Genomic DNA, 23,489 nt, shown 5'->3' on the forward strand with positions numbered 1-23,489 from the left:
CATTCCCAAGTATCTATAAGCCCTAGCTAAACTAAACTTGCATGGATGATGTATCTAGGGATGGACACTACCAGACTTGCTTCGGATGCTGGATCTGACCTACATTTTCATTCCCAAGTAACTATAAGCCCTATTTGGACCAAACTTGCATGGATGATGCATCTAGGGATGGACATTACCAGACTAGCTTTGGATGCTGGATCTGACCTATATTTACACTCCCAAGTATCTATAAGCCCTAGCTAAACTAAACTTGCATGGATGATGTATCTAGGGATGGACACTACCAGACTCGCTTCGGATGCTGGATCTGACCTACATTTTCATTCCCAAGTAACTATAAGCCCTATTTGGACCAAACTTGCATGGATGATGCATCTAGGGATGGACATTACCAGACTAGCTTCGGATGCTGGATCTGACCTATATTTTCCATACAAGAGACTTGGTTAAAGTTTTGGGAACAGATCAATCAGAATGAACTTGAAGACCTTGATATATGCAGTATTAACAGTTATGAATATTTGTTTACACTATACATATACATATTTTTCACGCTACAGGCTTAGAAATGTGTATATGCCATGTAAGGGGTTAAACACAACTTGCAAGAATATTGTTGTTGGGATGAATACTAAATATTAAGAAAATATGATGTGAGATTTGCATAACTTAAACTGATAACATTCGTCGAGGTGAGCTTCGTAATCTTTGATTACCTATGTTTATATTTGATTTTCTTTGTATGTTCCCTGTTACATAAAAGATTATCATTTGCATAAATTGCACAAAATGAATGAAGATGTATAATATTCCACAAAGAAAAGTTTTGTAAATATGTAATATTATAATTCACTGGAGATATTTGATTTTCTTCACTTGTCTGTTTAACCATTGAGAAACAAACAGATTGTCATTTGTATCTATACACAGTCCCATGGGTTTACTCAGTCCACAGTGTATGTAACGGAGGAACTGTCCATCCTGGTCTATGATGTGGACACAGTCATTGTTATAATCAGCTGTAAGGATGTGACTCTGACTGTCTGTGGTGATTCCTCGTGGACTGAATGGTTGGTTCTTTGGAGCAGGAGTATGTCCAGTGTACCTGAATCTCAGTTTCCCGGCCTGATTGACCACTACTACTGCTCTAGCTTCCTCATCAGACACACAGATATCCAGGTTCCTGTTCTCTGTTATGTATCTGTTATAATGACCAGATGAATAGAGAGGTTTACCTTTATCATCAAACTGAATGGTTTGTTTCTCTGTGGAGCCAGAGTAACGGACAACTTTTGTTTGTTTGTCATCATCACTGACCATGATAACCAGGAGGTCACCAGAGGAGGTACTACAGACACCCATAGGTTTCCAGTTCTGTAGTCTGATCACCTCCTCTATCTTCTCATTCTTCACAATGTTCACAGTGCTATCAATGTAATCAGTATAAACTAGATCTCCACTTTTTGTCACTGCTATGTCATATGGTGCGTACCCTGACTTGGTTCTGATTGACTTGAGTCGTGATCCCTGATTGATGCTGAAGAGTTTCATGGTGTTGCCATTTCCACATGTCCAGATTTTTTTATCACTCAGACAGGCCACATTTAGAAGGTATTCATCATACCCAGTGTCTATGGTGGTGACAGTCTCTGGTTGATCAAGCAGTTGTTTGACTGGAGGAGAGGATCCAGCTTCTGGTGATTTCTGTATTGTCTTCATGCTGTAGCCATGTTTATCTGAAGTTAAAGAACTTGATGATAAAGTTCCAAATAATTTACCAAGTTCTTCTCCAATTCTACCTGGAGTAAACTTTGGTAAAGAAGGTACTATTTTCTCTGGAAGATTTCTGTATCTGCTTAAGTCATATGTTACACTGAATAGTTTTGAAATATCATTTTCATTTACTATGACATCATTTGAATCAATTTCATCCTTGATGTCAGACATTGTCTTGTTAATTTCATCCAGATCTTTCTGTAGAGTTTGTAAATGTGTGTTTTTCATCTCATCAACTTCAGCTTTAAGTTTCTGGACAAGTTTGTCAATTTCTCTGTGCCAGTCCTCTCCATGCTTTGTTATGGCTGTTGAGAGATCTCCATATTTCTTTTGTAACTTACTCATTCTGTTTTGTACATCAGAGGCAATGTCCTGGTAGGTTGGATATATAGTCTCATTTAATTCAGTTAGGTCTTTCATAATTTTGTTTTTTCTTTCATCCAAAACTTGTAAAATTTTCAAAAATGTGTGACCTTTGTGTTGATCAGATGCAATGCAATTTATGCAGACAGGAATGTCACAGTGATTACAGTACATTTCACACCGTTCTTTAGCATGAAATGTGCATCCTGGGTATTTGGGAGTGGTTTTTCGAAGCTTGAATTTCACAATATCATGTTTCTTGGATTCATCAGAGATCATGTGTTCTCCCACACAGGCCTTACATAGGTTGACAAGACATGTATCACAGTGCATCTGTACCACAGCAGTCTCACACAGGTCGCATCTCATCACGTCCTGGGCACTGGTATGGGGGTCCATGATTAAATGTGGATCTGAAATAGATAAACATGAGTATAATAGAATAATCATTATTTATTTACCTGTATCAGGGTCATTTTTTTTGGGGGGGGGGGGGGGGGCTATAGCCTACATCTGTTAGTTCTAATCACTGCACATATTTATTAAACATAATTAAAGATTCTCTTTAGGTATTGTTGATTCTGATTTTTACTGTGTTTATATATTATACACATGCGTCTGTTTCAAGTAAACTCTCACTTAAACTACTGGAAGATATTAAAAGTTGTAGTCCTTTTTTCTGTAAAAACCGTCATTGTACACTGTTATAATTGGAAAACACTTACTAGTATTCACCCTGCCTAAAAGTATAAACTGTGTTGTTTGTAAAAAGTGCACAAATAAATCTAATCGGAGAACCCTCAAGGGAAAGATAAACGAAGTACGGAGGACTGAGTTAGCGCGTATTACGGGAGGAATTTAAGGTCACAGGGGATGACCACACTGCACAAAATGCACCCTCGATATGAATGGGGGAAGCTTCAGACTTATGGGGGCAATGTTGACGTTAAAACATTTTACATCGGCACAAAGTCAAACAAATGTGCTATTTGCAGATCCCGTAAAAAGTCACTGAAAACTGTTTCTAAGAAAGTGGACAAGTTGTCCTAACTTCGGACAAGTATTTCTTAAACATAATGTTATATTGCACAAAAAAGCACATGTATGCCCCTCTCACTTGTCCAATGAACGCATCTATCAATATTCCGCATACATATATTTGTTGGAACACTCAGTTTTTTTGCAAAATTATATGCTATTGATAATCAATTCTACGTGTAAAAAACTTTAATGAAATTATTATCGCTTTAGAATTAAAATAATTATCCCTTGAGAAATAAGCTAGGTTACTGTAAAATCTTAAAAATACTTTCCTAGTCCTAAAAATACCATCTTTTGTAAGACATTATATTTACAGACCTTATCATTGTGTTTACATTTTATTTCAACGAATTTCAAAAATAATTATTTTATTGATATACTCGTTTTAAAGCTAAGCAGTAAAAACAAAACCTAAACCTGCCAATATTATTACATAATATTATTGTCGGCCCCAAGCCCGAAGAAAAGGTGAGGGCTTTATAAGATTGTTTAGTTATTCAATAAGATATCACTTAAAAACTATATTTAGTACACGTCGAACACTCGATAATATATTCACACTATTCGCATGCTTGATTGATGCTCTGCCTCCTTATTCCAATACATGTAATACAATGACCTACATAGCCGCAATGGCGAAGTTGAGATTTTGCACTGATGTATGCAACTTTATTTCATTGATTTTATGTATATATTGAGAGTCTCTCTATCAAAAAAGATTTTGAAGTGTTTGTATTCATACCATACTTGTACATTTTAGCTGAAATATGTCAATGTTCTGATTTGAAAAGGCAAAAATCCGTGTTTAAAAAGGGGCCAGATCGCAATGTTATGAAGAGTCATTCTTTGAAGGCATTCTCTGGTACATGAAGAGGAGTGAAAAAATGTTTGATTTGGAAATATCAAACAACAATCAAAATACATTTCAAAAGACAGTCCTATATAACTCCCCTTATACTACATTGAGTCATTGATGTCCTTTAAATTATTAAGTAGTTTTTACAATGGGGCCATATGAGATTGAAAACTTTTAGCATCACAAAATTAAAAAAAAAAGTTATAAATTCACACAGACAACCACAAAATGCATACATTGTAAATAATACAAGCTCTTCTTTGGATCCATCATAATTGATTGCAGCTTGAAGAATTCCTTGGAGGGAGGAGGGGGTCAAACTAATTTACCCCTTATCTCAGATTACAAGAAAAGGACAAGATAGGGTAAGACCAGTATTTGGCCCCTAATTTTGGGTGTCTTTCAGAACGATCCAGCAGTTTATCCATGAAAACCTGTTTTCACCCCTGCCACAAAATGAGTACTGGTTTTAAGATTAAGAATAAACAGAGGTCACAGTGAGGTCAGGAAATAGGTCAATTTTCGAAATTTCTCATTTTTATGCAAATTTTTACTAATTTTACAGCACATTTTCTTTCGGAAAACATAGAGCACACGCTTGCCTATCTACCAAATTTATATATTTTATACACTGATATCAGATGCAGTATATGTGTAAAAATCTCAGATAGGCAAGCGTGTGCTCTATGTTTTCCGAAGAGAAATGTACCCAAAATATGATGAAAATCCACCAGAATTGAGGAAATTCAGGAAAATGTCCTATTTCTGAACCCTCTTGTGGCTTCCATGTAGCCTTTGAATCAAAATTAGTGCTTGTCTTAAAGTAAGCATCATTTTAACTTCTTAACTACAAACTATCACAGTTTTATCAGTGTTCTGATTTTTATATCAAAAATTCGGCTGTTACCCTATCTTGTCCTTTGTATAATGTTTTGCTTTCAAATAATATTAATTTAGAATTTTCAAACTATGCTAAAGGACCTGCATCATTATTGTCAGATTAATATAGATAGGAAGACCTACCTGGTTTCAGACAGTAATGGCGTCCTGTTGATCAAATTCCTCCCTAGTTATTTTGATCACGTGATATTTGTGTTATCTACCTGTCAGGTATTTTTACTTCCTGGTTTGTATGTACTGGGGAATTAAATTTGTCTATCTATAATGCATTTTCTAATGGAAAAATATTGCATATATTTGCCCCCATAAAAGTAAAATTTTGAAAACTTCCTGAAATGTGCTGAATTCAATAAATTGTATGAGAATTAATATAAATTAACTGAAAATATTATAGTGTCAAAGCAGTGTATTCACAATTTTTGTTTTTAGTTCGATATTCTATCTTTTTTCAGAAAGAGGACAAAATGGACAAAATTTCAACAATTTTAGCTTTAAAATTTATAGAGCGCAAGTTTGTTCAGGAACAATATTGACATATTTCATTGATATTATCATTCTACACATTATATAAAAATATTGTTCCTGAACATACATGCTCTAAGTGACTTTTACTCAAAATAACGTCGAAATCTGTACGTTTTTCTGTAAAATTCATAAAAAACTTAAATTTATGTCATGTTTGTGACGTCATTACGTACATATGGTGTCATTACTTACAAAAATATTCAGTGCTTTGAAGTCAGCATATACTCCACTGTTTTAGAACTTAATTAAATATCTCCATCAAAGTTTGATTTGGGGGGCAAATATTGGTTATTACCAAATAAAGTTCTTTGGCAATATAAATACATTTTCCGATGAGAGTTATAGGTATACAGGCTCTTGAATAAATTTTTAAACAATTTTTATGTTGCATTATTTGTACATGTATATGGTACTTTAGATTCTTGTTCTTACTTCAATCATTTTATATCAATATAATGCTTGTATAGTGCATTGATGTTTCCTATCACTGCAAACACCAAAGATGGCATCTAATTTCATATCATGCTAATAAACATTGGTTAATGTAAGGCCAGATTAAAGGAATTTTGATTTCATAGCAGCTGCAGACATATATTTTTGGTGTTTTTTTTTTATTTTTTGGATAATACTTTTTGTTGAATAAAAATATCAACTTAGAAGACATTTTCTAAAATCTTCAAACAGTTCAAAGAACATCGATCAATCACGTTGACGATTGATTAATTGTATGTTATTTAACGTTCCTCTCAAGAATTTTTCACTCATATGGAGATGCCACCACCTGCCAGTGAAGGGCTACAAATTTTGTTGGATACTCTGCACCCAGGGCCATTGAGCAGTGAGGGATCTTTTTCATACCAACACATACCTTGTACTGCGACAGGGGACCTCAACATAATATGAAAATTGTTGCAATAGAAGATTTCAAGCTTCAAATTAAGACCTTTGGAATTCAAATGTTAAATTAAAGACTTACCCTTCCTGTCTGAGGAAAGGATATAATCCTTAAATTTTAGTGACTTGATCATTTAATCTTTATTTTTGATGGAGAGGATTTTACTACAACAGAATTTTTATTTTCTGGCGAGGCACAGATAACAGATATCTAGAGCTATTTTGAATATTTAAGTGTATGAAAAAAATTATTTATTTTGAATTATTAATTATGCTGTCACCTGCATATAGTTTTTTCATCTCCCAAGTTTTTTGGATCATTTTTTTTTAAACTGAGGCAGCTACTGACAGATAAGTTGATATTGCAGGTATTTCAACAGAAGTGTTAAAAGTCAGCATTTATACATGTATTAGGCTACATAAAATTGAAATTCTGGTTCTCAGGTCCACGCTCATCCATTTTGAGGTAGCTGCATTGCAAATTTTATTGTATTCTTGATAAAATAAGAAGTTGGTATTGCGGAAACCAATCCGATAAAAAAAATTCCCTCTTCATTTTTTTTGTAGTTTAGTATTCAAATATCATTTCTAATAGCCATTTTCAAAGGGATTTAGGCTACTTCATTTGAAAATACATTTGAGGATATTGCCTACAATATTCACTTTCTGATAAGCAATGGATAAAGCAGAACTTTTAATCAGACATGAAAAGTATATATGTGATTAAATAATATCTTTATATTAAAGAAAATTTGAAAATTAAAAAAGTACCTCCCTCATCTACTTTATTGCCAATAAAATGATAAATAAAATGCCGCCCTCCCACATCTGTTTGGTAAAAAAATGGCCTGAGAACCAGAGAATTAAATTGAGATAGCCTTACTGAAAGGAGCAAACCTACTTTGTCTTTGCTGGATATCCAGCTTAACCACCAAATTATAAGTCTTAGTGCACATAAGCATGACAAGGCCACATTTTTTTAAAATGTAAAAAAAATATATATTCATAATTAGCAATTTATTATATATCAGTATTTTAAAATAAAGTATCTATGATTATTTTGTAGATGGGGATTACTCCCAGGCTATAACTTATTACACACAGGCAATAGAGCTCAACCCGTACGTGGCGGCTTATTACGGCAACCGCAGCTTTGCTCATCTCCGGACGGAGAGTTTTGGTTACGCGCTGAGCGATGCCTCCAAAGCTTTACAGATCGACAGAAATTATGTCAAGGTATTGTATCAGACAGAAATTATGTCAAGGTATTGAATCAGACAGAAATTATGTCAAGGTATTGAATCAGACAGAAATTATGTCAAGGTATTGAATCAGACAGAAATTATGTCAAGGTATTGAATCAGACAGAAATTATGTCAAGGTATTGTATCAGACAGAAATTTAGCTGCAGATCTGTAGCTATCCGAAAAATATATATTGATAGACCGGATAGCTACAGTGCCACTCATTGAAAAAACTGTATATTTATTGCGCACAAAAAAGTGCGCTCGGTTCTAGATTATTTCTTCCAAATTCTTACCTCAATTGCAAAAGAGGGAAGATTTAAAAAGGTTTCTCTCTCCTCTATCAAGTACATTCGTAGTTGACATCTGAACGAAGCATATTGGACCGAATTATCTTTGAAACCAAAATGGCAGTATAAATTATCAAAATGTTCGATGATTACAATATCAGGGTCAGGAGGACTATTAAAAGCAGTAATGACGAATGTTTTGTTGTGGAAAGAGTCAAAGAATATGTTAGGAACACACGGTTTGTAATATTTTGAGATTACAGTTTTAGGAACATGGAGAAATAAATCGAAAACCGAGCGCACTTTTTTGTGCGCAATAAATATACAATTTTTTCAATGGGTGGCACTGTAGCTATCCGGTCTATCAATGTATATTTTTTCGGATAGCTACAGATCTGCAGCTAACAGAAATTATGTCAAGGTATTGTATCAGACAGAAATTATGTCAAGGTATTGTATCAGACAGAAATTATGTCAAGGTATTGTACCACTGTCTTTTAAGATCTTTGTCTCAATTGAGAGTGTCTGAAGTTTACTCAAAATACATGCTGAATCATGCTTGATTTCATCTTTTCACAGGCTTACTATAGACGGGCGTCTGCCAATATGGCTCTGGGGAAGTTCAAAGTTGCTCTCAAAGATTTTGAATCAGTAAGAATTGTATCTATGGCCTAATCAAACTACTCAAATCTCTATGAAACTTGTTAGGGTTAATTTCCCAAAATTCACTAGTAGAGCACTTGCTTTGTGTGAAAGAGATCTTATGTTCAAACCCAAGGAGAGGCAAATTATATACTGTAAAATTTATTATAAATTATATTGATTTCTCAATCCAAGTTATACAATTTCTTGTATTTAATTGAAATGTTTCTACATTTAGGTGATAAAAGTGCGGCCGAATGACAAAGATGCGAAAGCTAAGTACAGCGAGTGTAAGAAAATTGTCCAGATGCAGGCTTTTCAGAAAGCGATAGCCGTGGAGGAAAATCACAAATCAGTGGCCGACAGCATCGATCTGGGCTCCATGAGTACGTATTTTTATGTACACCATAGATGTACAGTGTACATTGTATACTATTGTCTGATATCAGACAGCATTGGTCTGACCTCTATGGTACGTATTTGTATGTATACCATGTATATACATTGTATACTATTGTCTGGTATTTGTATGTACTATACAAACTATTTTCTGCACACAGATGTGTACAATTTGATCTGGCCAAGTGAGAGCATATTTCTATGCATGAAATATCTATTTTTGTTTGTATACATCTCTCTATGAAAGACATAGTCTATAAATCTCTATTTTCTGAGAAGAATAATTCAAGAATATGAGGTTTCTGGAAAATTCTGTTCAAAAAGAAACGAAAATGAATCCCCCAAAAATAAAAGTGATTTTTCCAAACATGTTTGAATCCAGTGCACCATATTTTGTAATAACTGACCTATACCTTTACAGGTATAGAGGATGATTACCAGGGGCCTCGATTCGAGGACGGCAAGGTGACGCTACAGTTTGTCAAGGATCTCATGCAAACCTTCAAGGAACAAAAGAAACTCCACAGAAAATATGCTTATCAGGTTGGAATTTATATGAAACTGAAACATTATCTTACATTTTTGACATTTTTCAATGATTCTTAGAGAAATAATAAATCTTGATGTCTTAGGAGAATGTGTTTTTATTTCTGAAAGGTTTATTATGACTTTTAATATTGTCAGTGAGTTATGGTCTTTTCTACATTATAGATGTTGACTAATTTTATTTTGAATAGATTCTAGTCGAAGTAAAAAAGTTCTTTGTAAAACAACCAAGTCTAGTGGATATTACAGTGCCAAAGGTAAGATTTATCGTTTAAATATTTATTATCATTTAAATGAAAGAAAGTCTAAAATATTAGAAAAACTTGATTTTTTCTCTATTTTCAGGGGGAGAAGTTTACAGTATGTGGAGATATTCATGGTCAATTCTACGACTTGTTAAATATATTTGATCTCAATGGTCTACCCTCAGAAGAAAACCCTTATGTATCCTTCATTATTCCAGTTTACCAATCCAAAACATCTCACTTACTTCACAGAGTTGAAATACATAACTATGGAATCCTTAGAAATTTCAGTTTTGTCAGCCTTTTATATTAATGTTTTATTGCTCTTTTGAAACAAGTATCAATTTGTTTTTAACTTTATTGCTTTCTTAAGCCTTTAATTATAAGCCTGATACCCTTGACTGTATGTAGTTATTTAACGGTGACTTTGTGGATCGAGGGTCCTTCTCAGTGGAGTGTGTCATTGTCTTGTTTTGTTTTAAACTTTTATTTCCCAATCATTTTTTCATGGCCAGAGGTAAGCTCACATTTCTAGCTATCAATAAGTTTTATTGGTTGAGATATTCTTGCTTTTTAGCTATTTTTGTGAATAAAAACATGACAATGAAAACAAGCAAATTCAAAGAATTGTGGTCCCCAGCTTTCGGTATTTTTGTTGTGAGATGTCATTTGTTTTTGGCATATTGTGTCTAATATGAACACCCTATCATATGTCATTTATTTAGAAATTATCACTGAATGTCAAGGTCAATGTTCTTGGTATAGAATGAAAAGTCTTCTCGCAAGGATTACATATGTAAAGTATAAAAGTCCTAGCCCTTACCATTCAAAAGTTATGGTCAAGGTTAAAGTTTTTTCATAAGAACAAAAAATATCCAAGGTCAAGGTCAAAAGGTCTAGGTTGTTGATATCAAATGAAAGGTCTTGCCACAAAGAATACATATGTGAAAAATAAAAGTCCTACTATCTACTGTTCAAAAGGTGTGGCCAAGTCAATGTATTTGAAAAGTAGGTCAAACTCCAAGGTCAAGGTCAAAGGGTCATTGTTCTTGGTGTCCAATGAAAGGTCTTCTCTGATTAATTATACATATGAAGTATAAAAGTTATTGGCAAGGTTAAAGTTTTTTTCATAAGTATGGAAATCTCCAAGGTGAAGGTCAAAAGGTCAAAGTTCTTGGTATCAAATGAAAGGTTTTGTCACAAAGAATATATATGTCAAATATGAAAATCTTAATATTTTTTACCATAAAAAAGTTATGGCCAACGTAAATTTTAGAATATTTGTGTAAAAGTGGGTCAAACTCCAAGGTCAAGGTCAAGTGGTCAAATTTGTGTTACCCAAAGAAAGGTCTTATCCACAGGCCTTTAGATCGCTTAGAAAAAAAAATTGAGGTGTTGAAAAAAAATAAAGGTATGGAACTCTTTTCATAGGGTACCTACTTTTGCCAATAAAATTCTTTTAAATCAAATGCTTTACAATTTTACTTTTTATCCATATCTATTCATATGTAAACAACCTTCATTACTACCAAATTTCATTCCGTAATTCCTTATACTTCTCGAGATATTCTGAAATCAATTCCAAAATTGACCTTAATTTTTTTACTCGACATCAGCTTGGGCCTTCGGAGGGCTACACTAATTTTTAAGCGGGAACGACGGGACAAATTTTCCCCGGAGTTTATTCTAAACTCAATGAATATTTGCTCATTTGCATTCGAGCTTTACATGGATTTTCTATAATTTGATCATATGGTCTTACTAAGTCACAAACAACATTTTAGCGGTCTAATTGTTTTGAAAATCGAAAGGTATATAATGCATTCCGGGAAAAAATCGTTTAATCATAGCTTCTTTTACATTCATAATCAACATGGCGGTGTAGTTGTTAATGCAAACGTTTTCAAGTTCATTTTTCGCGAAAGGAATTAATACGGACTTAACTTACAATCCGGAGTAAGAAATCAACTTTAAAATGTTGAAAGATCTTGCAAATACTATGCAACCCTTAGCTGCGCTTCAAACACCGTCTGTTTACATGTGAATGGCAAGGGGCCCAAGCTAATGTCGAGTAAAGGAAAGTAGGTCATTCTTGAGATAGATTTCAGAATATCTCGAGAAAAATATGGAATTTCGGAATGAAATTTGGTTGAAATGAAGAATGTTTATCTGTGAATAAATTTAAATAGAAAGTAGAATTTTAGAGCATGTGAATAAAAAATATTTTATTAGTGCAATTTGGTAACCGGTGTAAGAGTTCAGTACCTTTATTTTTTTTTACACACAATTTTCTTTTTCAAGCGATCCAAAAGCCTGCGGTCTTATCACAAGGAATTTACATGTAAAATATGAAAGTCATAGCTCCACTAAATCAAAAGTTATGGACAATATGGACAAGGTTAAAGCTTTTGTGAAGGACGGACAGCTAGACAGACTGACGGACTGACAAATGAGATTTAATGTCCCCTCGCTTTCGCAAAAAACATTATTTTTACAAACTTTCAAATATTTTTCTCTCTAAGTTTGTGTAAATGTGTCTTTGTATGTTTTCAGGTAACCATGAGAGTATAACGATGAATCAGATGTATGGTTTTGAGGGAGAAGTAAAGTCCAAGTATCCTTTTCTGACAACCCCCACCAACTCTCAATTTATGTTATCTATCTAAATTCCAGTAATTGTTGTATGTAGATATATGTAAGTAAGTTGTTTTGCAGATGGAGTAAATATTTCAATGGATGATATAATCCTTAACCATTGTAGATATACGTCACAAATGGCCGATCTATTTACAGAGATATTCAACTGGCTACCATTAGCACACTGTATAAACAACAAAATTTTAGTAAGTCTACACTGCATAATCAGTTACAACATAGGGGCACAACACAAAACTTACTTATAACTTCTCATGAAATTGTGTCAATCTAAGGTCATGAAATTGTGTCAATCTAAGGTCACTTAAAAATATTTAAAAAGAGTACTTTGGGCCATTCCTTTGCTGTGTACAAACATTGGGGCTCCTATGAAATTTTTATATTTTGTTGGGGTTCAATAATTCTTGATTTCATGGGCACCCCTTACTCATGAATTTACAAACTGGAGAAATGTTGAGTTTAGAATCTTTATTTCTATTAAAACTTATTATTTCTCCTGCAAGATCCATTACCACAAACCTGTTTAGATCTAAATCCTCCCAAAATGTCTGTCTTGAATGAAAATAATACAATGTACTAAGAAAGACTGCATAGTACCTGATGATATGATAAGATCAAAACTGATTCAAGGTCAGCTGCCCAAGTTCAAGGTCACTATCAGAAAAAAAATGGAATTTGGTAGTTTATACCCAACACAAATGTTCATTGCATCCTGAAAATTAATCAAGATGAAGGGTAAGATTTCTTACAGTTTCTACAGATATTTGTTGTTTGTGAATGTAGGTTATGCACGGTGGTTTGTTTAAAGATGACAATGTGACTCTGGATGATCTCAGGAAAATCGACAGAAACAGACAGCCACCTGAATCAGGTACATTTCCATAGGTAACAGAGATGTAAGCATGCATCCCATGATGTATAAACTTGTTCATTTAAACAGAAGAAAACTTGTATTTATCAGGTTTAATGTGTGAGCTTCTGTGGTCCGATCCTCAACCAATGTCTGGTCGGGCCGAGAGTAAGCGTGGGGTGGGAACCATGTTTGGACCTGACGTCACGAGAAAGTTTCTGGAACGGAACAATTTGGTGTACGTTATACGAAGTCACGAGGTTAAGCCGGAGGGATATGAGGTCTCTCACGATGGGAAATGTATAACTGTCTTCTCAGCACCTAATTACTGGTAAGTTGTCTTCTCAGCACCTAATTGCCGGTAAGGTGTCCAGCACCTAATTACTGGTAAGTTGTCTTCTCAGCACCTAATTGCCGGTAAGGTGTCCAGCACCTAATTACTAGTAAGTTATGTTCTGGGCATCTAATTACTGGTAAGTTGTCTTCTCAGCACCTAATTACTGGTAAGTTGTCTTCTGGGCATCTAATTACTGGTAAGTTGTCTTCTCAGCACCTAATTACTTGTAAGTTGTCTTCTGGGCATCTAATTACTGGTAAGTTGTCTTCTCAGCACCATAGTTGCCAACTCACCCGATTTCGTCGGGTCACACCCGATTTTTCGACCCGTAACCCGATTATTTTTTATGACCCGGCGGGTCATGCTTATCACCCGATTTTTGCAGAACAACCCGAAAATCTCCCGATTTTCCGGATTTGGTTCGTAAATTAGGTTGCACTTTTAACTTCCAGTTACAACCCAAGCTTAGATCTACGTAAACAATGCCAATGGATTAATTATCAGTGCAGGTGTAAACAAATAACTGGGTGTTGTTTTGACAAATTCATGTTTGAAGTCAATTAAAATGGCTTCCGATAGAACTAGATCGTTATCAGGGCCAACAGGAACAAATTGAACCTAACACATGTCTCTGATTGAACCAAGAAAAAGAGAAACGATATTTTATTTATGTACATATCAAGTTATCTTGGAAAGAAAACTTTCATTCTAGATAAAATAAAGTGATCGAAGACAGTGTAGGCCTAACTTCACATTTAAAACATATTGCAGTAGTTACTTAATTAAGAGAGAGGAAAAATAACTTCAAACTGAAATTAATTGGTATACTTTCAAATTTAGCAGAAACTGAAAAGGCTTTCAAAAAAAAAAAATGCACACTTACTTCAGGTCAATACTGAAATATGAAACCTTCAATTTTCATTTTTAACATGTAAATTTAAATCAAATTATGTATGAATTTTTTGTAATTATAGTAAATTATATCCTTTTTCAATAAAAGAATTCTCAATACACAAATACTTTGTATATATATGTATGAAATTTAATCATGTTAAATATGTCGTGAATGTCGTTACGCGTTATGACCAGATTTTTTACTTTCCAAATCTGGTCATGACCAGATTTTTACATGCTGGAGGTTGGCAAGTATGCTCAGCACCTAATTACTGTTAAGTTGTCTTCTGGGCATCTAATTACTAGTAATTTGTCTTCTTGGCACCTAGTTACTGGATTTTGTGGAGGTCATCATGAAATACACTGGAATTTAATGTTTCTGAATTTTAGTATATTTCTTGAGAGAGAGTTTCAGGACATTGAAGTGTAATTACCTAACAGAAAACAAAATTCAGCAAAAACAGATTTTGTTCAACTAAAATAGGGAAATTTAAAATGCAAAAAGAGCAAGAGCCACTTTGGGCCTTATTTGGCCCTGAGAATTTTATTTATGAAAAATCAAAACCGCTCAATTTAGGTTCCAATGCAGTATTTATCACTTGGAGTGTTGGTGACCACGTATCTATTAATCGTGACGTAATTTCCCATCTAGTCAATGCATTATGACGTCATAAAATGTGTCATTTTCCTCATATCATGTAAATTCCTTTGAAAATGACCTAAAGTTAAAGCATTTTCTCATATTCTATATAGAGCACAACCTCTGATCCAAAATATGCAAATACAAAATGAAAGCTCTGTTTCTGACGACCAAAAAAAAATGTTTTATTTTTTGGATTGTAGGCTGTGCTCATATTTTAATTATTTGCTGAAGGTAGTCAAATATGCATGTTTTCTGCAAATCTCAAGAACATTGCAATATCTCAAACCTGTTTTCAATATTTGGATTTACAAAACGAAATTTAAATTATGGAAAATGATTACACCAAGTGCCTACTTTATTTTGATATATGAAAGAGGAAAGAGGGCGATAGTTGATATAAGTACAGGGCTATTTTATGCATAAGATGGCTCTTGCTCTTTATACAGAGATTAATAGCAAAACAATATATGGTGGGCATGTAATATAATCTTTGATATCATAACAATTATTTTCAAAAGTCTACTTTGGAGGCTGAAATTTCAAATATAAGGTATATGTATGGAAGGACAATATTTTACATTTTGAATTTACCTGTAATAGATAAATATCAATTTCTGTCGGTGAAAAGTGTTTTGTTGTTGACAGTGATACAATGGGGAACAAAGGGGCCTTTATGACCTTGAGAGGAGATGACCTTACACCTAAGTTTACATCATTTGATGCTGTGGTAAGTACACTCAATTATGTCATACATGCATAAATATGAGAACATTCTTGCTTCAGTAAAATATTCTGTAACTGCATGGACTAAAAATCAAGTTACTGAAATAATTACAAGAACGTGTTTTGGTTTTGGAAGGTTTTTCCATTATTTATATACATTCTTTCTGTTTCAGCCACACCCTAATGTTAAACCTATGGCCTATGCAAACAACCTGTTTGGATTGTTTTAATCTTCATAGAAGGAAAAGAACTGACCACCTGTAACTTATAAAGTACCTCATGGGTTTATCACTCAATGTCATAGAAACCATATAATCCACATTATGCACATTATAAATCAGTCTTTTAAAGACAGCATCATCAATGTGCAGGCATTGAACCTGAAGTAATTTAAAATTATAAAGATTAAGCTAAATTGAGAGTTAAGCGATCATTACAAGTAGAGGTCTTGGATAAATATAGTCCATCAAAGTTAACAGCTATATAAATGACCAGGACAAACTATTCTAGGTAAACCAGAAATAATTTGTTCAAAAACTCTCTGTTCATAGCTACATATTTGTGGCAGCTGATATTTTATTGTCAGGAAATGCAAGTTTTAATAAAATGATAAAAATCAATGATTTGTTTTATTTCACTTTGCTCTGTACAAGGCAGAATAAGTAAAATCAAAGAATTGTTGTCCCCCGCTTCTGGTGTCCCTGTGGGAGAGATGTCATTATATTTGGCACATTGTGTCAAATATGAAAATCCTATCATATGTCATTCAAAAATCACCGAAATTGATTTTTTAAATTAGGCAAAAACACAACATGCTTGGAAATATCTTACAACTAAAAATGTTTAAACCTGATGCCATGTCCCCGTTCTGTTTAAAAAGTTCCCCTTGGTACAAGGTAGGTTTGTGATGGTATTGCAACCAGATAGTGAACAATGCGGTAAAGCCCTGATGACATCTGCTTATGTCTGCGCTGTTGTAGTGTTGGCTATTGAAGATCTTCGAGCATCCTAGTCACAGTGCTGGTTATTCTATTTCCAGTAACACAGTGTGCTGCTCTCCTTTGTACTATTTCCAGTTCATACATGTAGATGTTTTTCTGGAGTGTTACTAAGACAAACTTTTTTCAATGCCAACTTCTTTCAGTAACATTTTTTTAGGTCACCTGAGTCACTCAGGTGACCTATTGCTATCCGTTTTCGTCCGTCATGCGTTAAGCTTCTTCTCTGAAACCACTGAACAAATTTCAACCAAATTTGGTAAACAGCATCTATGGTTGAAGGGGAGTAAAAACTTTGAATTTTATGGTCCCTGCCCCCTGGGGCCCGAGGGATGGGTCCAAAACTTCTAAAATTAATGAAATCTTTAAAAATATTCGTCTTTACTCCTGGACATCAAGCAGGCAAACTGTTGGCATGAACGTAATGAGCATCGAGTCCTCTACCAAAATTGAGAAATTCATGGCCCGAGGGTTAGGGGTTCTAGTGCTAGGGCGGGGCTATATAGATTAGATAGTGAAAATGCATTATTTCTTTGAAAATCTTCTTCTCTGCTCCTGGATATTAAATAAACTAATAATATAGTTATGATGAGCAAGAGTGTCTCTTTCAAAATCGTGAATTTTATGGCCCCAGGGTCAGGGGTTCTAGTGGTAGGCTGGGGCTCTATTCATTATATAGTGAAAATGCATAAGTTCTTTGAAAATCTCCTTCTCTGCTTCTAGGTGTTAAATAAACTAAAAAAAAAGTACATATTTATGATGACCAAGAACACCTCTTCCAAAATTGTGAATTTTATGGCCCCAGGGTCACGGGTTCTGGTGTTAGGACGAGCTCTAGATTGATTATATAGTGAAAATGTATTAAATCTTCAAAAATTCTTGTTTCCATTTAGGTATAAAATAAAACTAACTAAGTACACATTAGTTACGAAGAGTTTTGTTCATAAAAATGGTATTTTATTTTTAGCAAGATGTAATTTTAGCAATTTTAAATGTTTACTAAATAAAATGCAATAAATTTTTAGTGATATTAAATATTAGCAATCTCAACTCCCTTGCTAATAATGCCAACATTAAATTCTCACTAAAATTATTTCTGCTTATACGATATTTTTCATGCTGATCATTTTGGCTTTGATTTGCTGCGTAATTTAGCCTTCTGAAGAGTGATCTTTGTTGATAGAACCTGGAAGCAGTAATTCTCAATGTTTATTCATTGTCAAGTGCTGTGTTTATTTTAACAAATTGTAACAAAAAAAACAAAAATGTGTTTTTGAAACACTGATGCCCTTGTATTCCAGCTTATGATGGAGATTTAAATTTCTCAAATGCAAGTTTAAGTCCAAGGTAGATCAGGAGTTTAAAAAGGTCAAAATTGTTGGTATCTGAAGGAAGGGCTTGTCACAAGAAATACACATGTGAAATATGAGAGCCTTTGTTTTGCTTGTTTGTTTGTTTGTTTGGTTTTTTTTTTTTTTTGGGGGGGGGGGTTGAAAGTGGGTCTAATTCTTAGTTTAAGTCCAAAAGGTAAAAAAATATTTATACCCATTGAAAGATTTTGTCACAGTGATTACACATGTGAAGTATTACATCAACTGTCCAAAAATTATGGCCATGCAAGTTTAAAATTTAGTTTAATTTTTTGGTTTATAAAGTGAGTCAAACTCCAAGGTCTTGAGGTCAAATTTGGTGGTACCCGAAGAAAGGTCTTGTCACAAGGAATACACCTGTAAAATGTGAAAGCCATGGCCCCACCCACTCAAAAGTTATGGATAAGATTAAAGTTTTTGAGGACAAACAGACAGCTAGGCAGACAGATGGACTGGCTAAAAACTATCTATCCCCAAATTACTGGGGCATAAAAAGTGGCAATCATACTTATAATTTCTACCGACAAATTCCTAAATAGCAAATGTGCTTAATGACGTGAATCATAGTTTGCCAATTGATGTAAAGAAAACTAAGTAAAAAGAAAATAAAAAAAAGAAAATGCACAGCAATAAAATAATCATTAATGAATAAGAAACAAAAAGGTTGGATTTTTGACTTTTAATCATTAGCATTACAATTTTTTCATCCCATAAATTTTATTGTAAACATCTAAGGATCATTCTCAATTACTGGATAACATATATACCACACCCTATTGTAGCTAGCTCATAGCCCAAGTGCAATCACTGTAAGTGTGTGGGCCAAAAATATTAAGGTTTGGTCAATTAAACATTAAATTGACAAGTGGAAGAGGAAAAAAATCCTTCTTAGCACTGCATCTTACTGAAACGAATTAAATTGATGAGTTAACCACTGACAGTAAAACATGCCTATATCAAAGTGTCAGAGATAGGCAATTTTGATTTTTCAAAACGTTATTTAATTATTATAATCGTTAAGATAACAATTACATGTTTTTTAAAAAACAGTGGCAAGAAAGATAAGTAGCTGCAGAACAATAAAATTATTCTTTTATATTTTAGTCATTGACCATAATGCTATACAGATCCTGTTATGCAAAAAATGTGCAAGATTTTTGTGCATTGAAAGGAGATAATTTCTCCACTTTCCAGCATCGGTCAATCAACTACTTTCACTCCCTATGCAAATTCATAAATGATTATGAAACAAAAAAAAATATTTGTGTAGGTCAAGATATGGGATTTTAATTCTTATATTTGATTTTCTTTGTGTGTTCCCTGTTACGTAAAAGATTATCATTTGCATAAATTGCACAAAATGAATGAAGATGTATAATATATTCCACAAAGAAAAGTTTTGTAAATATGTAATGTTATAATTCAATTGAGATATTTGATTTTCTTCACTTGTCTGTTTAACCATTGAGCAACAAACAGATTGTCGTTTGTATCTATACACAGTCCATAGGGATCACTCAGTCCACAGTCTATGTAACGGAGGAACTGTCCATCCTGGTCTATGATGTGGACACAGTCATTGTTAATATCAGCTGTAAGGATGTGACTCTGACTGTCTGTGGCGATTCCTCGTGGACTGAATGGTTTGTTCTTTGGAGCAGGAGTATGTCCAGTGTACCTGAATCTCAGTTTCCCGGCCTGATTGACCACCACTACTGCTTCAGCTTTACAGTTAGACACACAGATATCCAGGTTCCTGTTCTCAGTTATGTATCTGTTATAATAATCAGATGAATAGAGAGGTTTACCTTTATCATCAAACTGAATGGTTTGTTTCTCTGTGGAGCCAGAGTAACGGACAACTTTTGTTTGTTTGTCATCATTATTGTACATGATAACCAGGAGGTCACCAGAGGAGGTACGACGGGCACATAGAGGTTTCCAGTTCTGTAATCTGATCACCTGCTCTATATTCTCATTCTTCACAATATTCACAGTTTTATCATTGTAATCAGTATAAACTAGATCTCCGCTCTTTGTCACTGCTATGTCAAATGGCTGTTTCCCTGACTTGGTTGTGATTGACTTGAGTAGTGATCCCTGATTGATGCTGTAGAGTTTCATGGTACTGTCATTTCCACTTGTCCAGATTTCTTCATCACTCAGACAAGCCACATTGTAAAGGTAACTGCTGAACCCAGTGTCTATGGTGGTGACAGTCTCTGGTTCATCAAGTAGCTGTTTGACTGGAGGAGAGGATCCAGCTTCTGGTGATTTCTGTGTTGTCTTCATGCTGTAGCCATGTTTATCTAAAGTTAAAGAACTTGATGATAAGGTTCCAAATAATTCACCAAGTTCTTCTCCAATTCTTCCTGGAGTAAATTTTGGTAAAGAAGGCACTATTTTCTCTGGAAGAATTCTATATCTGTTTATGTCATATGTTATACTGAATAGTTTTGAAGTATCATTTTCATTTACAATGACATCATTTGAATTGATTTCATCCTTGATGTCAGAAATGTTCTTGTTTATTTCATCGAGATGTTTTTGTAGAGTTTGTAAATGTGTGTTTTTCATTTCATCAACTTCAGCTTTAAGTTTCTGGACAAGTTTGTCAATTTCTCTGTGCCAGTTCTCTCCATGTTTTGTTATGGCTGTTGAGAGATCTCCATATTCCTTTTTTAACTGACTCATTCTGTTTTGTACATCAGAGGCAATGTCCTGGTAGGTTGGATAAAAATTCTCATTTAATTCAGTTAGGTCTTTCATAATTTTGTTTTTTCTTTCATCCAAAACTTGTAAAATTTTCAAAAATGTGTGGCCTTTGTGTTGATGAGATGCAACACAACTGATGCAGACAGGAATGTCACATTGAATACAGTACATTTCACATGGTTCCCTATGAAATGTGCATCCTGGGTATTTTGGAGTAGTTTTTCGAAGCTTGAATTTGACAATTTCATGTTTTTTTGATTCATCAGAAATCATGTGTTTTCCTACACAAGCCGTACACAGGTTGACAAGACATGTGTCACAGTGCATCTGTACCACAGCGGTCTTACACAGGTCACATCGCATCACGTCCTGGGCACTTCTACGGGGGTCCATAATTAAATGTGAATCTGAAATAGATATGTATATACAATGTATATAATTTTATAAATATGATCAGTATTATTTTAATATTGATGTGTCTCAATGTCATTTTGGAAAGTCTTAAGGTTACTGACAGAAAAAGAGTAAAAATTTTGGTATATTGTATTTTCCTCTAATGGATACAAAGTAACGAATATTGAAACTTCAATGATTTTTTTCTGAGGTAAAAATAAGGTATTCATGCAGGCATGGATCCAGGCGCCAAAAATAGGCAGGAGGTCTGGGGGCCGCCTTGAGGCCCTTAGTGGGTCCAGTGGGCGAAGCCTCCAGAAGCTCCTGGATTTTAGGGATTTTGTAGGGTAAAAATAAGGTCTACCAAGTAGACATATTTACATTTTCTAGACAAGACTGTGATTTACACTAACTTTAATAATTTAAGGGGGCGCACCCTGGGTGCAACCCCCCCGCCCTTGAATCCGCCATTGGTATTTTATAAATTACGTCTGATCATTCTTAGGTCGTTGACCATGCCAAAAAAGTGAAAATCACAGGTCTGGTGGAGGAAACCTTTGAATTGAGGTCTCTTGATGGTAGGCAGTGAGAAGATAAAAGTTAGATGATAAAAATTATCATCACTATTAAGGCCTTATTTAGAAGGCCTTCACTGGTACATGAAGAGGAGTGAAAATGTTCGATTGAATAATGTCAAACAATCAAAATACATTTTCAAAGAAAGTCGTATAACTCCCTGATGTCCTTTAAATTAACTACAAGTGGGGGATATGAGATATGGTAAATTTTTGAACATAACGAAATTTTAAGAATAAGTTATAAATTGACAACCACAAAATGCATACATTATATATAGTATACATTCAAACTCTTCTTTGGATACATCATAATTGAGTAGAGTTTAAAGAATCCTTTGGAGCGAGAAGGGGGTCAAACTAATTTACCCCTTTTCTCAGAATACAAGAAATATTGTGTCAATGTTATGCTTTCAAACTATGCTACAGGGCCTGCATCATTATTGTCAGATTAGTATAGATAGATTATATTAGAGAAGTTTATAATTATGTCCTACATGATTTCAGACAGTAATGGCGTCCTGTTGATCAAATTCCTCCTGGTTACTTTGATCACGTGGTATTTGTGTTACCTACCTGTCAGGTGTTTTACTTCCTGGTTTGTGTGTACTGGGGATTTAAATTTGTCCACCTAGCTTCTATGCATTTTCTAATGGAGAATCAATCAAATACATTTTAGGATCATCCCGATGATCTCGAGTTAAAGGTATACAGGCTCTTGAATAAATTTTATAACAGTTTTTATACTTACATCATTTGTACATGTATATGGTACTTTAGGTGTTGTTTTTACTTCAATTATTTTATATTTATTAATATAATGCTTAGTGCATTAATTTTTCTATCATTGCAAACACCAAATATCACTTCTAATTTTCATATCATGCTAATAAGCATTGGTATGTAAGGATTAAAGGAATTTTGATTTCTTAGCAGTCATAGGTATGTTTTGGTTTTTTTTATGGAAAATACTTTTTGTGAAAATATCAACTTGTAAAACCTTTTCTTAAAACTTCAATGAACTTTGAATCATATATATGATTAATTAATTGTATGCTGTTTAACGTCCCTCTCAAGAATTTTTTATGCATATATGGAGACACAACCACTTTCTGGTGGAGAGCTGCAAATTTTTTTTTATGCTTGGCACTCAATGCCATTGAGCAAGGAGGGATCTTTTTCATGCCAATATACCTACTGCGACAAGGGACCTTGGTTTCTATGGTTTCATCTGAAGGACCAGTGAATCACACTGAAAAAAATTGTTGCATTAGATTTCAAGCTTCAAATTTAGATTTTTTCGAAATAAAATTATAGATTAAAGAGTTATCCTTCCTGTCGGAGGATTGGATATCCTTAAATTTTAGTGCCTCAATCATTTAATATTTTTCTGACCTTTTCCAGAGGAATTTACTATTGTAGAATTTTTAATTTTTGGCAAGGCACAGATAACAGATATCTTTTTTGAGAAATATGTCTCAGTGGCTGGTTTTGCTAAAAAATATTTTGGACATTTATAAAGTTTATAAAAAAAAATTATTAATTTTAAAATATTCTGCTATCCCATGCATACAGTGTTTGCATCTCCCAACTTATCTGATACTCAAGAGCA

General features: G+C 34.0%; 3 protein-coding genes across 6 annotated transcripts in view; 1 reads left to right on the forward strand and 2 right to left on the reverse strand.

The window, feature by feature from the left end:
- Window positions 1–23,489, forward strand: part of LOC134234356 (serine/threonine-protein phosphatase 5-like) — a 124,581-nt gene that overhangs the window by 23,312 nt on the left and 77,780 nt on the right. The window contains exons 2-14 of one of the 4 annotated variants that reach the window (XR_009985165.1): window positions 7,425–7,594; window positions 8,472–8,543; window positions 8,773–8,920; window positions 9,355–9,476; window positions 9,671–9,736; window positions 9,825–9,923; window positions 10,136–10,241; window positions 12,278–12,338; window positions 12,486–12,567; window positions 13,163–13,250; window positions 13,341–13,560; window positions 15,749–15,830; window positions 16,000–16,336. Coding sequence is in view for 2 of the 4 variants with exons in the window: in XM_062716411.1 (XP_062572395.1) it covers window positions 7,425–7,594; window positions 8,472–8,543; window positions 8,773–8,920; window positions 9,355–9,476; window positions 9,671–9,736; window positions 9,825–9,923; window positions 10,136–10,241; window positions 12,278–12,338; window positions 12,486–12,567; window positions 13,163–13,250; window positions 13,341–13,560; window positions 15,749–15,830; window positions 16,000–16,056 (1,373 nt within the window). In the remaining 2 variants the exon portion in view is untranslated. Of the gene's footprint in view, window positions 1–7,424; window positions 7,595–8,471; window positions 8,544–8,772; window positions 8,921–9,354; window positions 9,477–9,670; window positions 9,737–9,824; window positions 9,924–10,135; window positions 10,242–12,277; window positions 12,339–12,485; window positions 12,568–13,162; window positions 13,251–13,340; window positions 13,561–15,748; window positions 15,831–15,999; window positions 16,439–23,489 lie in introns of those variants that run through there. The other 3 variants (XM_062716411.1, XM_062716412.1, XR_009985166.1) reach the window with 3 other exon arrangements.
- Window positions 728–5,100, reverse strand: LOC134234354 (E3 ubiquitin-protein ligase TRIM71-like). The gene is made up of 2 exons (XM_062716408.1): window positions 5,063–5,100; window positions 728–2,555 (listed from the first exon to the last, which is right to left on the reverse strand). The coding sequence occupies exon 2, from the start codon at window positions 2,539–2,541 to the stop codon at window positions 853–855; it is 1,689 nt and encodes a 562-aa protein (XP_062572392.1). The 5' UTR covers window positions 2,542–2,555; window positions 5,063–5,100; the 3' UTR covers window positions 728–852.
- On the reverse strand, window positions 18,992–22,397 carry LOC134234355 (uncharacterized). Its single transcript, XM_062716409.1, has 2 exons — window positions 22,375–22,397; window positions 18,992–21,316 (listed from the first exon to the last, which is right to left on the reverse strand). Exon 2 carries the CDS (start codon window positions 21,300–21,302, stop codon window positions 19,617–19,619), a length of 1,686 nt encoding a protein of 561 aa, XP_062572393.1. The 5' UTR covers window positions 21,303–21,316; window positions 22,375–22,397; the 3' UTR covers window positions 18,992–19,616.

This window comes from Saccostrea cucullata, unplaced genomic scaffold (assembly GCF_032062105.1).
Source record: "Saccostrea cucullata isolate Sc308-1 unplaced genomic scaffold, CSIRO_AGI_Scuc_v1 ctg575, whole genome shotgun sequence".
In the NCBI taxonomy this organism is placed as follows: Eukaryota; Metazoa; Mollusca; class Bivalvia; order Ostreida; family Ostreidae; genus Saccostrea; species Saccostrea cuccullata.

What these genes read in the sequence shown, in the direction of transcription:
- LOC134234354 (XM_062716408.1), bottom strand. Translation starts at nt 2,541, where the DNA reads ATGGACCCCCATACCAGTGCCCAGGACGTGATGAGATGCGACCTGTGT.
- LOC134234355 (XM_062716409.1), bottom strand. Translation starts at nt 21,302, where the DNA reads ATGGACCCCCGTAGAAGTGCCCAGGACGTGATGCGATGTGACCTGTGT.